Here is a 15,080-nt window from a genome sequence, read left to right as displayed (position 1 = left end):
AAAGTGTAGGGAAGGAATACTTTCTCATATCTCTTCCTTTGAGTTCTTTTTGATCTTTATAATTTGGTTATAGTTACTTTTTAGTGTCTCTGTTCCTTGTACTTTGTTGTAGTTAGTAAATATTGTTTTCTTGGCTCTGCTTGCTTCTCTCTGTATCATCTCATATGGATATCATGCTTCACTACATTCATTATACAAATAATTCCTTACAGCACAGCAGTATCCTACTACACATGTACCACAATTTGTTTAGTGATTCCCTAACTGATGGGCAGCTACTCTGTTTCTAATTCTTCATTATCACAAAAAGTGCTGCTATAAACATTTTGGAGTATATGGGAGCCTTTTCTTCCTTGAGGTACAAGTCCAGTAGAGGGTATGGAACTGCGAATACATTCATTCAGCACTGAGTATGATGCTTTGTACACACTATGCACTTAATAAATGCTTCATTGATTCACTAATTCATTCATAGCTTTGGGAATAATTTTATCCAGCAGCATTTGGCAAAATATTCTGAGAATCAGAGCACCACTAGCCTGCTGAGAAAGACATTGTGAGAACCAGGTCAATGCTCCCCTGAAAAGAAAACATGTGACTAAGTGTCTGGAAGCTGTCTGGTGTCCAGAAGTTACCACCTGTAAGTCTTATCTATGAATGCTATCAGCCAATTAGCTTGGAGCTGTGTGTGAAAATGGCCCTGCTTCCTGTTTCACAGGGGGCTTCTGGGAGAAGCTGCTGAGAATCTTCCTTTTTTGGTTCGGGAACCAGCTGTTGGTGGCAGACACATTCTCTCTCTTACTGCTAACCCCTAATATACTTTAATAAATGCTTAATGTGGAAGACTGGTGCTAAAACTTCTAATTTAAGGCGACCACTCATTAGATTTTAAACATCACAGTTAGATTTTTTTAAGCCTCACAATATGAATAGAAACAGAAGGAAAATGGTGATGCTAATCCACAATTAGGCACTGGCACAGTATGGCTGGTTAAAGAATAAGGAGACAAAGGATTCAAGAGTAGCTAATAGTGTACAGTTAACTGGTCAACCAACAGGTCAAGACTGTTGAGAAATGAGGAGAAGAAGTGAAGCCAGAGCAAGGGCGATGGACTGGAAGGCCAGGAATGGGTCAAGGTGAAGACAAAGAATAGTTTTAGGATGAATAACAAAGGAGATAATTGACAAAGTACTGTACATACATTATCAATCAGTAAGTTTTTATTAAGCATCTATTGTGCTACATGCTAAGAATATAAATCCGAAAGTAAGATGGAAGGTGATGCTATATATTAATAGATATGTAAAAACTAGATATGTATACACATACGCATATATACGTATGTATGTGTACACACACACACACACACACACACACACACACACACACACACAAGGCACTAACCGTGGTGAGCCACTAAAGATCTCTTAGCAGAGGTGGAACTGAAATTCTACCTTGAAAGGAAGTCATAGGTTCCAAGAGACAGAAATAATAGAGGATATTCAAGGTGTAGGGGGTAGCCTATGTGAAAGTACAGAGGCGGGAGATGAAATGACACATAAAGGAAACAGCAAGTACTTCAGTTTGACTGGGGCATGTGAAGGAAAGTAATGTTTAATTATCGTAAAAAGATTGACATTTAAAGCCCTACACCACATGGCCCCAGTGAAATTTTAATTTTATAGTCACTGGGGAGCCATTAAAAGTTCTTGAACAGAAGATACGCCACATGGTCGAATTTGTGTTTTGGGGAAAAAAAGATTTTGTCAGCTATATATGTGGGTGGAGGACAGATTGGAAAGGGGAAGACTTGAGGCAGGGAGACCAATTAGGAGGTTATTACAATGATCTAAGTGAACAGTGTTGAAGATCTTAAACTATGATAGAGGATTTATGAAATGAGTGATGAGAAGAGGGTATATGCAAGAGATATTTTAGAGACAGAATCAGTAAGACTTGGTGACTAATTTCCTATGAGGTACAGAAGTAATTAAATTGATAGAATTTGAAGATATTTGCCACATTAGCAAGAGACTTCTATCCCAAGACTAGATTATTACACTCTAATTGGCTAATAGAGATTATGATATGTTTATGATAGTTTATGCCAGAATCACTATAGTTCTAAAATAAAAATACCTATTTTTAGGCTGGCTATCAAATTTCTCACTGATGTGGCATAATCCATTCTTCACATATTAAGTTGGTTATCTTAATACTAATATAATTATGCTCTTTAGATAATACACCATCCAAAATACATTCTTTTCTTGGTTCTGCTAAAAATCAATGGTATGGTTCTTCCTCAATAGCTATTACATTTAAAAACAAACAAATGATAAGGTTTTCACCTTATCAAATACATTATTACTTTATCAACCTGAAATGTTCAGCCAGTACACAAATTAGAACAAGTAGTTCAAATCTGTTTAAAAGTCAGTTGTCTGGAATTTGAAAAGCATTTTCCTTACAGAAATAATGTTATAAATAGTGGTTAAATTCATAATCCAGTTTACAAAAACCTATTTAATCATAATATAGCTGAAAGAGAAGCCACTAACTATTATGAGCTTGAGAACCATGGTGGGTAGAACGTGGTACAGGTTAGGACTGAGGAGCTCCAATGGCTGGTCAGCTCCTATAGCAATTTCAGAAGGGGGCTCTTAAAACTCTGACACCAGCAGTTCTGGTGGGTAGCTGGGGAAAAGGGGGCTGGAGGAGTAAAGGTAAATGGGAACAGCACTGTCAAAACTTTTCCTAAGTCTTATGTTTGTAATGAAGGCCTGCCTACATCTCAACATCACAGAATGTTAAAGCTGAAATAGATATTGATCAATCTATTATTTTTCCCCTTTCATTTATTTATCCACTTATCTATTCATTCATTCATTTATCTGTTTGCTTATTCATTCACTTATCTATCTATCTATTTTTTGAGGTCATAAAATTATTTTATTATTCTCCAGTTACATGTAAAGATAGTTTTCAACATTTGTTTTCATAAGATTTTTAGTTCTAAATTCTTCTCCCTCCCTCCTTCCCTTCCCTCCCCCTTCTCCAAGAAAGAAAGCAAATCTGATATAGGCTATATATGTACAATCACATTAAACATATTTCTACATTAGTCATGTTGTTAAAGAAGAATCAGAACAAAAGGGAAAAACCTCAAAAAAAAAAAAAGTAGAAACAGTATGGTTCAATCTGCATTCAGAATCTACAGTTCTTTTTTCTGGATGTGGAGAACATTTTCCATCATGAGTCCTTTGGAGTTGTCTTGGATCATTGTATTGCTGAGAAGAGATAAGTCTATCATAGTTGATCATCTCACAATGTTTCTGTTACTGTCTACAATGTTCTCCTGGTTCTGCTCACTTCACTCAGCATCAGTCCACTTAAATCTTTCCAAGTTTTTCTGAAATCTGCCTGCTCATCATTTCTTATAGCACAATAGTATTCCATTACATTCATATACCACAACTTGTTCAGCCATTCCCCAAATGATGGGCATTCCCTCGATTTCCAATGCTTTACCATCACAAAGAGAGCTGCTATAAATATTTTTGTACATGTGGGTCCTTTTCCTTTTTCTATGATCTCTGGGATATAGAGTGGTATGACTGGGTCAAAGGGTATATACAGCCCCATAGCCCTTTGGGCATAGTTCCAAATTGTTCCTCGAAATGGCTGGCATCTATTCTTATTCGAACCTTAGCAGGAAACTCCTCTAAGATATCCTGTTAATAGGTCTTCCAAGCTCTGCCTGAGGACCACTAGTGATCAAAACAAAACAAAACACAATATCCTTGAACAACCTATTCTACATTTTCTTTTCTTTTTTTTTTTGCAGGGCAATGAGGGTTAAGTGACTTGCCCAGGGTCACACAGCTAGTAAATGTCAAGTGTCTGAGGCCGGATTTGAACCCGGGTACTCCTAAATCTAAGGCCGGTGCTCTATCTACTGTGCCACCTAGCTGTCCCCCCTATTCTACATTTTCAAGAAGTTTTTATACCAAAGACAAACTAATTATTTGTAATACCTACCCACTGTTCCTTCTAAGTTCAAACAGGACAAGTCTTATTAATTACTCTTTTGTTCCAAGACATATATTTGGTGAGGCAATTGGGCTTAAGTGATTTGCCCAGGGTCACACAGCTAGTAAGTGTTAAGTGTCTGAGGCCGGATTTGAACTCAGGTCCTCCTGAATCCAGGGCCAGTGCTCTATCCACTGTGCCACCTAGCTGCCCCTCAACACATATTTGAAGACAGCTAACATGTCCTCTGAAAGTCTTTTCCTTCCTACGCTAATCACTCCTAACCTAAACCTGAATCCCTCAGATTATATACTCTCTAGTTAGCTCACCATCCTAATAACCACTATAAGGATGCTTTATCCTCCTTAAAATATGACAATCTGAAGTAAACACAATACATTGTTTATTCTCGACAAGGCAGAACACAGTGAAAAAATGACTTCCCTCATTCTGAACAACATTAGTTTGATATTAATGCAGACTCACTAAGAAAATGTTAGTTTTTGGGGGGTTGCTATACCATGTTGTTGCCCCCATTAAGCTTCCACTCTACTAACTGATATATAGCCATAGAGTTCCCTTTTGGTATTTGTGCTACTGATTTTAAAAAATTTATTCCTTTTAATTTCATCTTATTAGATTTGGCCCATCATGCTAGCCCAGTTAGATCTTTTTTGGATACTGACTCCATGATTCAATTCAACAAGCATTTATTAAGTTAATGCTAAATGCTAAGCACTGAAGATTTAAAAACAAAACAAAAAGTTACCTATCCATCCCAGCTTTTTCATCTGCAAATTTTGATAAGCATGTCGCACATGCCTTCATTCAAATCACGGGGAAAAAATGAACAGCCCTATGTTGTTCAACAATTAATAGGGCATTAAATCTACTATTTGAAATTTTTAAAAATATGTTTAAAGCAACATTGTGCAATGATCAACTATGATGGACTTAGTTGTTTTCAGCAATACAATTATCTCTGACAGTTCCAAAAGACTTATGTTGGAAAATGCTCTCCACATCCAAAGAAAGAACTGATGAAGTCTGAATGCAGATTTAAGCACACTATGTTCATTTTGTGTGTGGGGGTGGGGGGGTTCGTTTTGTTCTGTTTCTTTCTTTATACCATAACTATTACACAAGTATATAACCTATATCCGATTGCTTCCTGTCTTGGGGAGAGAGAAAAATTTGGAACTCAAATTCTTATTAAAAAATCAATGTTAAAAACTATCTTTACATGCAATTGGAAAAAATACTATTTACATAAAAAAGAATTTCAAAAGATGTTAAAAATAAATAACTCAAATTTTAGAATATAAGCATAATGTGAAAACTTTAAAGTTCTACAGGCTACTAATTTCAAATAGGTAATGGATATGCATTTAGGCCTACAAATTCTAAATAAAGATTTCAAACAGGATATTTGAAAATTTGTTAAAGAACTGATTTCCTTAGTATGGAATTTGCCAAATGAGAAAATAGGATGCCAGGAAAACTGTCAAACTAAGAAAGCTTAAGGTACATAAAGATATTTTTTAAAAAAATGTAATTTCTAGGGCAGCTAGGTGGCGCAGTGGATAGAGCACCGGCCCTGGATTCAAGAGGACCTGAGTTCAAATCAGGCCTCAGACACTTGACACTTACTAGCTGTGTGACCTTGGGCAAGTCACTCAACCTCAATTGCTTCATATATATATATAATTTTCTAAAACTAACATTTTCTCAATCATGTTAATAATGTATCTTTATAACCACATAATTGGCTTGGAATTATTTTTATCAAGATGTTAACAATAAGCCTAAACAGTATTTTTTGTTTGTTTCATTTTTCTTCCTCAAGTGAACTCTTTTTTTCTTTATAAATTTTTTTGTTTTGTTTTGGGGTTTTTTTTTTTTTAGTGAGGCAATTGGGGTTAAGTGACTTGCCCAGAGTCACACAGCTAGTAAGTGTTAAGTGTCTGAGGCCGGATTTGAACTCATGTACTCCTGACTCCAGGGCCGGTGCTCTATCCACTGCGCCACCTAGCTGCCCCTCTTTATAAATTTTTAAAGACAGTAAGTAAGTAATTACTGTGTGTATTACTGATATTCTTTGCAATTGAAAGGGGCTACATTGGCTTCATTACTTTATAATCATGGGTATATCATTATTAATCACGTATAATTCTATACCTTTTACCATTTCTCATTCATTTGGAGAAATTAATGAAGTCTAAAGTAATTTTGTTAAATCTTTATTTCAGTATAAGTTACATCCTTATCCTTCTCTAACTGGTACAGTGGAAAGATCTCTGGAGTTGGAGACCCATGAACTGAGTTTGAATGCCAACTCTGTTATTTATTTTAATAGAAATTGGCTTAGGAACTTCAGCTCTCTGGGCCTCAGTTTCCTCATTCTGTAAAATTAAGGGGATTAGATTACATGACCATCTAACATGATCTTATAATATCTGTCTTACATATTTTCTGTCAAAGCTTGAATGCGATTACCCTTTTAATATAGTTTGTTAAAGTCCCAAAGCTCTCAAGAATCTTTACCTGAAAATGTTTCATTGATGTTTTACCCATAAAAATGATTCTTAGGAAAATTGGGGCAGGTAGGTGGTGCAGTGGATAGAGCACTGGCCTTGGAGTCGGGAGTACCTGAGTTCAAATCCAGCCTCAGACACTTAACACTTACTAGCTGTGTGACCCTGAGCAAGTCACTTAACCCCAATTGCCTCACAAAAAAAAAAAAATAATTAAGAAGGGCAAAGGTTTGAGGAATAAGGGACTTACAGGTATGAAAGAGAAATCATGATAGAATTTTATAGATAATGTTCTAAGAACACAGAGACAATTCAATTTAATCCAATTCAACATTAACTAAATACTTTCTCTGTACAAGGCACTATACTTAAAGAGGAAAAAATATTTTATTGAAAATCAAAGGATTTCTCTGCCTGATATACAGAATATATAGGTAGCTAATAGAAATATATATAAGACCAAGAGCTATTTACAAAGATAAGTGGTCAAAGAATATGAAAAGAGAGTTCTCAAAAGGTAAATTAAAAGAGGTGTGGCTTCTAAGAAGAAGGAATCAAATATAAGACTCATCTAACATTGATTTAGCTCCTACTATGTCCCAGGCATTGTGTCAAGCTTTGGTGATAAAAAGAAATTAAAAAACAACAACAACAACAAAACAGCTCCTGCTTTCAGTCTAATGGGGTAGATAACATGAAAACAGTTATGTACAAACAAGATATAGACAGTTTCAAGTGGAGCTAGTCTCAAAGGGAAGGCACAAAGATTAAGGAAGGTTGGTAAAGGCTTCTTATAGCAGGTGGGCCTTCAGCTGAGACTTGAAGGAAGCCAGGAGGTAAGTAAAGATAAGGAGGGCAAGTATACCAGGAATGGGAGAGGGCCAGTGAAAATTCTCAGAGTTGGAAGAGGTTTTCTTCCTTCATCAGAGCTAATTAAGAAGAGAGTATTCGGTTCTGGACACAACAGATTAAGAAAGCATCCCTAATTTGCTGGAGAGTGTCCTAGAAGAGGACAATTAGGAAGATAAAGGTCTTAAGAGTACAGCATCTCAGGAGGTACTGAGGAAGTTAAGTATGGAAAAGACTCAGAAGGTATGGGACAACTAATAGTCTTCAAGTATTTGAAGGACCATCTCGAGGAAAAGGGATTAGACTTGTCATCTGATCACAGAGGGCAGAACCAGGGGTAATGGGTATAAGTTACAAAAAGGTAAAAGTTATGCTTTATAACAATAAAGGCTTCTTAACAGTTAGATCTCTCAATCAGTGGAAGGAGATGCCTTTAGTGATGGTGAGTCTGTCTTCAAGAGGCTAGCTTTGGGTGCAGCTAGGTGGCGCAGTGAAGAAAGCACCAGGCCTGGTTTCAGGAGGACCTGAGTTCAAATCCGACCTCAAACACTTGACACTTACTAGCTGTGTAACCCTGGGCAAGTCACTTAACCCTCACTGCCCTGCCAAAAACAAAACAAACAAAAAACAAAATAAGAAGAGGCTAGCTGACCAGTTGTCTGTTAGCTAAAGTTTTTTCATGTATGAGTTGGATTAAATGGAAAATAGGTCACTGCCAACTCTCAAAGTCTATGAATTGTAGACTATTAACAACCATATGTTCCAAATCATTAATAATAAGAAGCATAGAGAATTCACCTTCATACCCAACAAGTTAGCAAAGTCAGCCAACTAGTGCTTACTATTTAAAGATAAGTATAGTCAGTGTTGGAAGAGGAGCTGTGGCAAGATGGGCACACTAATACACAGATGACAGAACTGTGAATTGGCCCAATTATTATGGAAAGCTATTTGGAATTATGCTAAGAAAATGAACAAAATTTCTATGAGCTTTGACCCAGAGACTTCACTGCTAGGGACATACCCCATGGAAGTCAAAGACAAAAAGGTCTCACACACCAAAATATCCATGGTAGCAGTTACTCTGAAAACAGAGTAATACTACAGATTTAAAACTCATTTTATAAATGAAGAACCTGAGGCTCAGGAGACCTAAGTGACTTGCCTGGGGTCACAGAGCTAGGAAATATCAGAGGTGGGATGTAAATCCTGATCTTCCTGACATTTCCACCCAGCCAATTTCCTGGACTTCCTTATCTTCCAGCAAAATTGAAACAATTCTGAAACTCACATCTGCTCAGTAACCCCTGCCCCCTAGGAACCTCTCCCTCCCTCTGGAGAGAGTAGATGGGAAGCATGAAAGCTCCTTTCAGATCTTCCATTTAAGGGCAGCCACCTCATCACATCCTACTGGGTTACAGGTCTTTATCATGGCCCCCAGCAGGGTATACTTCCCACTCCAGTTTCTTTTTGTGTTGTCTTCCTCCATTAAACTGCAAGCTTCCTGAGGTCAGGGCTTTCTTTTCCCGTTCTTTGTATCCACAGCACGTAGCACAGTGCCTGGCATACAGCAGACTGTTTACTGACTGACTTCAAGCCCTGAGCTCTACCCCCCACACCATTCTGCCTCTCTAGCATCTAAAGAGATGATAAGAATAGCAAATGATAACTAGCATTTATGCAGGTTTGCAAAGCGCTTCACAAACTATGTCATTTTTAATCTCATAACCACCCTGGGGCAAAGGTGCTTTTATGACCCCCTTTTTCCAGAAAAGTAAACTCTGACAGACAGAGGCTAAGTGAGCTGTCCAGGGTCTTACAGCTGGTAAGTATATGAGGCTGCATTTGAACTCAGGACTTTCTGACTCTCAAGTCCAACTCTCTACTCATTGCACTTTGTACCTACCATTCCAGAGATTGGGGAATTTGGGGAATGGCTAAACAAATTGTGGTACATGAATGTAAATAAACATTTATGTGCCAAAAGAAACAATGAATACAAGGAATTCAGAGAAGGCTGAAAAGATTTATTTGAACCAATGCAAGATGAAGTAAGGGGGGGGGGTAGGATATATGCATAATGACTATAACAATGTAAATAAAAACAATAAAAAGTTAAAATGAATATTGTATAATAATGATGAAGCTTGGTTCTGGACAAGAGTGGTGAAAATAAACTTCCCCTGCTTCTCTTCAGAGGTTAGGCAACTGTAGGTGTGGTTCACTGCCTATATTATCAGTCAGATGATGTATATACCAATACCATATTGTCTTGGGGTAACACCCTGTATCTAGGTACTGCTGACAGGAATCAGAGGGAGATTACAACTCTAATGCCCAGTACAATGAAAATTAAGGTGATTGCACCACCTAAGGGCAAGTCCTCTCTCTGGATTAGAAATTCCAGTCTGGCCTCCCTGTCTCCTTTCCAGCAGGTGTATGATGAATCTGGATTCTCCATTATCCACTGTCCAATGCAAATGCTTCTAGCATTCTAGTGAGGTGGTACAATGGATAAAGCATTGCACCTGGAGTCAGGAAGATCTGAGTTCAAATCTAGCTTTCAGAAATGGTCTAGCTGTGTAATAGTGGGCAAGTCACTTAACTTGTCTACCTCAGCTTCTTCATCTGTAAAATGGGGACAATAACAGTACCTACCTCTCAGGGTTGTTGTAAGGATCAAATGAGATAATAATACTTGTAAAGTGCTTAGAAAGGTGCTTGGTACATAGTAAGTGCTATATAAATGCTAGCTATTATTATTATTCTAAATAGATTGCTGGGTTTTAAAAATTTTTAATTTTTGTCAAAGTTTGTGATGATAAATGCTCAAAAAAGAGATGAGATTGAAAAAAAAAGGGGGGGGGGAGCTAGGTGGCACAGTGGATAAAGCACCAGCCCTGGATTCAGGAGGACCTGAGTTCAAATCCAGCCTCACACACTTGACATGTACTAGCTGTGTGACCTTGGGCAAGTCACTTAACCCTCACTGAAGAGAGAAATAAGATTGGAATGGCTTTATTTAGTTTTGGGAGACACTTGACTCAGGGTTTAAAAACAGTGAAAGTGATGAACAGTCTAAGTATGTTAGAGACACACATACATCCCTAAAGTTCTACTGTGTAATATAGACTGTTACAGAGAGTTACTTGTCTCAGTAAAAGCTGCTCTGCAGCCAGAGGAGCTAATTACATAAATCTAGATGAGGTAGGGGAAGCAAGAAGAAATAATATTGCTGTACATGTTTATTATGTAATCTTTAAAAAAAACAGACACCAGGCAGTTAGGTGGCGAAGTGGATAAAGCACCAGCCCTGGATTCAGGAGGACCTGAGTTCAAATACAGCCTCCACCACTTAACACTAGCTGTGTGACCCTGGGCAAGTCACTTAACCCCAACTGCCTCACCAAAAAAACAAAACAAAACAAAAAACCCAGACCCCTTTTTTATATCTGTAACCTTAATATTTGTTCATTTAAAAAAAACATTCAGAGACATAATAGTGCCCCTCTTCTCCCACCCAGCCCTCCCAACATAGATATGAATGAAGGCTTTTTATAGTCTTCCTAGGAGTTCAATGAGATTAGTCCCAGTTCTTGAAGGAGGGAAGAAACTTTACTTGTACACTCACTTAACACTAGTTCAAATAAAAGTACACGTTAAAGAAGAAAATAATAGTCAAGGAAAAAACCCTAGGCAATCAGTATATATTTATGTGGACTGAATATAGGTAAGTCTTTTCACTATGCTGGCTTTTTGCCTGTAAAATGATAACCATTATTATACACTTCTAACCTATTTTAATTTGGTCTAACCAGGTCCAAGGAAGAAAGTGAGCATTAATCAATCAAGTATTTATAGACTGTCTACTATAAGCACAGCACTGCCTTATATATTTTTGGAGATTCAAATGTAATTTAACACATCAACCCTGCCCTGAAGAGGTTTACAATCCAATGAAGGCAAAATTGATTCATGTAAAACAACAGTGTCCAATATAAGATAAAAGATAATTAAGTATTAAATTATGTTAGACTTAAATCACAGGTCAGAAACTGTGACTGAAATGTGACCAAATCTGAAAATTATCTTTCCCCATTTAAAACATTCACAGTTGCATTTATGAGCAACAAGTGTCAAAAATGCATCTCAGAGGGGGCAGCTAGGTGGTGCAGTGGATAAAGCACCAGCCGTGGATACAGGAGGAACTGAGTTCAAATTCAACCTCAGACATTTACTAGCTGTGTGACCCTGGGCAAGTCACTTAACCCACATTGCCCCACCAAAAAATGCATCTCAGAGGTGCTTTTCAATTGTGAAAATTTAAGGTGTCTTTCTTTCTTGACCAGTTTGTGCAACACTGGGGGGAAGGGAAGAGTAAGCAGCATTAAAAGAAAAATAAATTCTACCTGTAATTTTTGCTTTTTTTCCACTGTTGGGAAGAGTTCCATCCAGAGACTGAGCAGAGTGAAAAGGTTGACTTTAGAAAGCCTTGGTATTTGACCTACAAATAATCGAAAACATACTTTACTACGAATGCTCGGGAAAACAAGCATTCTTTGGCTTGTCAAAACTTTAGTACTGCTTTGCTCTAACAGAAAGAGAAATGGTCTTTCAGGTTCATTAACTGCTATTAAGGTGAACAGGCTGGTGGTGCAGCAGACAGAAAGCTGGACCCGGAGAGCCCGGAAGACCAGAGCTCCAATCTAACCTTTGCTAACGGGGTGACCCTTACCAGGGCTAACAACGGCCCATGCCTCAGGGGGCTGTCCCGAGGACAAAATGAGATCCTATCTGTAAAGTGCGCAGCAGACCTCTCCAAGCTAGCTAACAGAAGAGATAGCCAAGTTTATCCCGCACAGACTCGTGGCTGACCCCCTGCAGCGCTCGCGGCCAAAGCCGAAGTGGGGATGACTCCCAGACCCGAGGCAGCACCCAGCTGCCGGCCCAATTAAAAGCGACGGGGCTGTAGTTATCACAGGGACGCGGCACGGAGAAGTCCTTTGAAAGCCCGAAGAAAAGACAACGTCGGGGTAGGGGCGCGGGTCGGGGTCAGGAGGTCAATGCAGAACACGGGCCAGAGGAGTGAGTGGGTGGAGGTCAGGGGCTCCCCCGCCTCCTTTCAGGCCCTTCCGGGCCGTGGGGAATTCGGGGCACGGGCTCCCAGAGGAGCGTCCTGCAAGACTCTGGAGCCCGGGATCCCGGACAGCGCCGAGGCGAGGCTACTGGAGGAAGCCGGAAGGACAAGGAGGAGCTCCGGGGCTCGGGGTCGGGGTCGGGGTCACGGTCAAGGCGCCCGGGCACTCACCGGTCATACTGCCAGTCTGCGTGCTCACTGACCGCCCGGCCCCCGCGCTCTCCAGATTTTGCATTTGCTCTGCTTCTTTCATCCCGACCCCGGAGGTCTCTGCAGCCCGCGGGACTCCCCGGCGTCAGGCATGATCCCGGTCCCCCACAGGCTCCGCCTTCCGCCTTCTCCCAGCAACGGTAAAGCAACGGCCGCGGCGCACGGAGCTGACGTCACGCCCCGCCCCCTCGCTACCTGGCGCATCTCTGTGACTCGCGGCTGGCTGCGGCTGGAGAGGGGTTGGGGGTGGGGGTGCGGCGAGGAAGGAGGGAAGGAGGGAGGGAGGGAAGAGAGAGAAGGGGAGGAGGTGAGACACAGGAGGAGAAGGGGAAGGACAAGTTTTGCCCAATACAGCTTCCTGTCAGGCTCTCTGGGAACAAAGGTGAAGAAGAGGTGAAAATATTTTACTCTGTATCCATGTAGATATCCTCTCTACATCAATAACCCCCTTATTTTGGGTTTGAGGAATCAGGCCCAGGGGCACATGGGAATTATATAGAGGAGACTCCATTTGAACTGAACTGAGAGCCGAGAGTGGTGATTATTATTATTTATAATACTAATAGTGAGTTAAAAGAGAACATTTTAAAGCTGCGCAGAGCCAGGATGGGATGGTGGGAGAAGGTGCAGCTAACACTGGAGTGGACCCTGCAGGATGTAGGATTTGAGCATGCGCTGAGGGATGGACTTCAGACTGGGGGGAAATGGCATTCAAGGTCGGGAAAATATTATCAAAAGGCTCATTTGGGGGCAGCTAGGTGGCGCAGTGGATAAAGCACCAGCCCTGGATTCAGGAGTACCTGAGTTCAAATGTCGCCTCAGACACTTGACACTTACTAGCTGTGTGACATTTCTTTACTCATGGAATTTCTACCCATCCTTGCAGGCCCAACTCAAATGGCACATCCTCCCCAATCTCCCAATTGTCATTAATGACCTCCTCTCTCGATTTAGCATAGCAATTTATTTTATACCTTTTAAAGATATTTATAAATTGTGTGTTATGCTCTCCTATTGGTTTTGACATATAGATAGATCATAGCTATGGATTTGGTGGGCAGTAAGGTGGCAAAGTAGATAGAGCAGTGGGCTTGGAATCAGGAAGACTTGTCTTCATGAGTTCAAATCTGGCCTCAGACAGTTATTAGCTGTGTGTCCCTGGGCAAGTCACTTTACCCTGTTTGCCTTCATTTCCTCTTCTGTAAAAATGAGTTGGAGAAGCAATGGCAAACCACTCCAGTATCTTTGCCAAGAAAACCCCAAATGAGGTAACAAAGCTGGACACAACTGAAACGTTTGAAGAGATAGATTTCAAAAGGGACATCAAAGGAGATTATCTAGTCCAACCCCTTCATTTTAGAGATAAGGAAATGGATTCAGGGAGAAGATTAAGATCAACCCTGTATAATTTTTTTATTGGTACTATTTCCAATTAATTGCTTTTGCCCTGTAACTACTTAAGTCATGGTTCTCTGTTCCTGAACTTGGGTTCAGACAGTCAGCAGGTCTATAATGGGCTAAGTTTAGAAATTCAGCTCACTTGCAAAGCATTGATTTAATTCTTGGGGGATGCGTGTGAAGACAAGGGAGTCAGGACCACTGTCTTTATACCACCAAACCATCTTCAAGGATTCTGGTTTGCTGTCCAAGAAGGGCTGGCTTGTTATCTTTTCACCTTGCACCTAGTCTCAGACAATGAGCATTCCTAGTCATGAGGGGGAAAAGAGAGGGTTTTTGCTAGTCCTCATTACCAGACTTCCTACCAATTATGTGGTTCCCAGCGCCTCAGCTCTGTAACCAGTCATATTGTCCTCAATCTCATGATGTCATCTACCCTTTTCTTTTCTTTGTTCTATACTCCCCCCAACCTATAAAAAGGCAACTGTTCTTTTACTCACGGTTTTTGACATAAACAGAGGCAAATCATGGACCTCTTTATTGACAGGCAGCATGCCCTTGTTAATAAATGTTATATTGCTCAGAGAATGCCTCAGTTTACCCTATGTTAAATTTTACCCTTGACATCAGAGAAGATTACAAGTTACACAAGGGGCAAATGTCAGGGTTCAAAGTCCTCTCACTCCAATCTAGCAGTCTTTCCACTGTACACCCTCTGCTTCTACAGAACAAAAAGAACAAAAATGAGAAAAAGTGGTGAACAGTTTAAAACAATTACAGATAGATGTATTTTTTAAAGTTATTAATGCAATTTAATTTGTATATAATTTATATTTACTTACCTGTACATGTTTGTGTTGTTTCTACCAAGGATGATGAGGATGATAATGATAAAATAATTGCAATTATATTGTACTTC

At 39.7% G+C, this 15,080-nt stretch overlaps 1 protein-coding gene across 2 annotated transcripts in view; it reads right to left on the bottom strand.

The window, feature by feature from the left end:
- Window positions 1–12,940, bottom strand: part of CDADC1 (cytidine and dCMP deaminase domain containing 1) — a 46,056-nt gene extending 33,116 nt beyond the window's left edge. Inside the window, exons 1-2 of one of the 2 annotated variants that reach the window (XM_043994126.1) lie at window positions 12,725–12,940; window positions 11,826–11,920 (exon numbers count right to left, since the gene is read on the bottom strand). In XM_043994126.1, the coding sequence (XP_043850061.1) occupies window positions 11,826–11,920; window positions 12,725–12,806 (177 nt within the window). In that variant the 5' untranslated portion in view covers window positions 12,807–12,940. The remainder of the gene's footprint in view (window positions 1–11,825; window positions 11,921–12,724) is intronic. The other variant, XM_043994127.1, reaches the window with a different exon arrangement.
- Between the last annotated feature and the right edge of the window lie 2,140 nt (window positions 12,941–15,080).

The sequence above is a fragment of the Dromiciops gliroides genome, chromosome 3 (genome assembly GCF_019393635.1).
Source record: "Dromiciops gliroides isolate mDroGli1 chromosome 3, mDroGli1.pri, whole genome shotgun sequence".
In the NCBI taxonomy this organism is placed as follows: Eukaryota; Metazoa; Chordata; class Mammalia; order Microbiotheria; family Microbiotheriidae; genus Dromiciops; species Dromiciops gliroides.
This window is presented reverse-complemented; position numbering and strand designations above follow the sequence as displayed.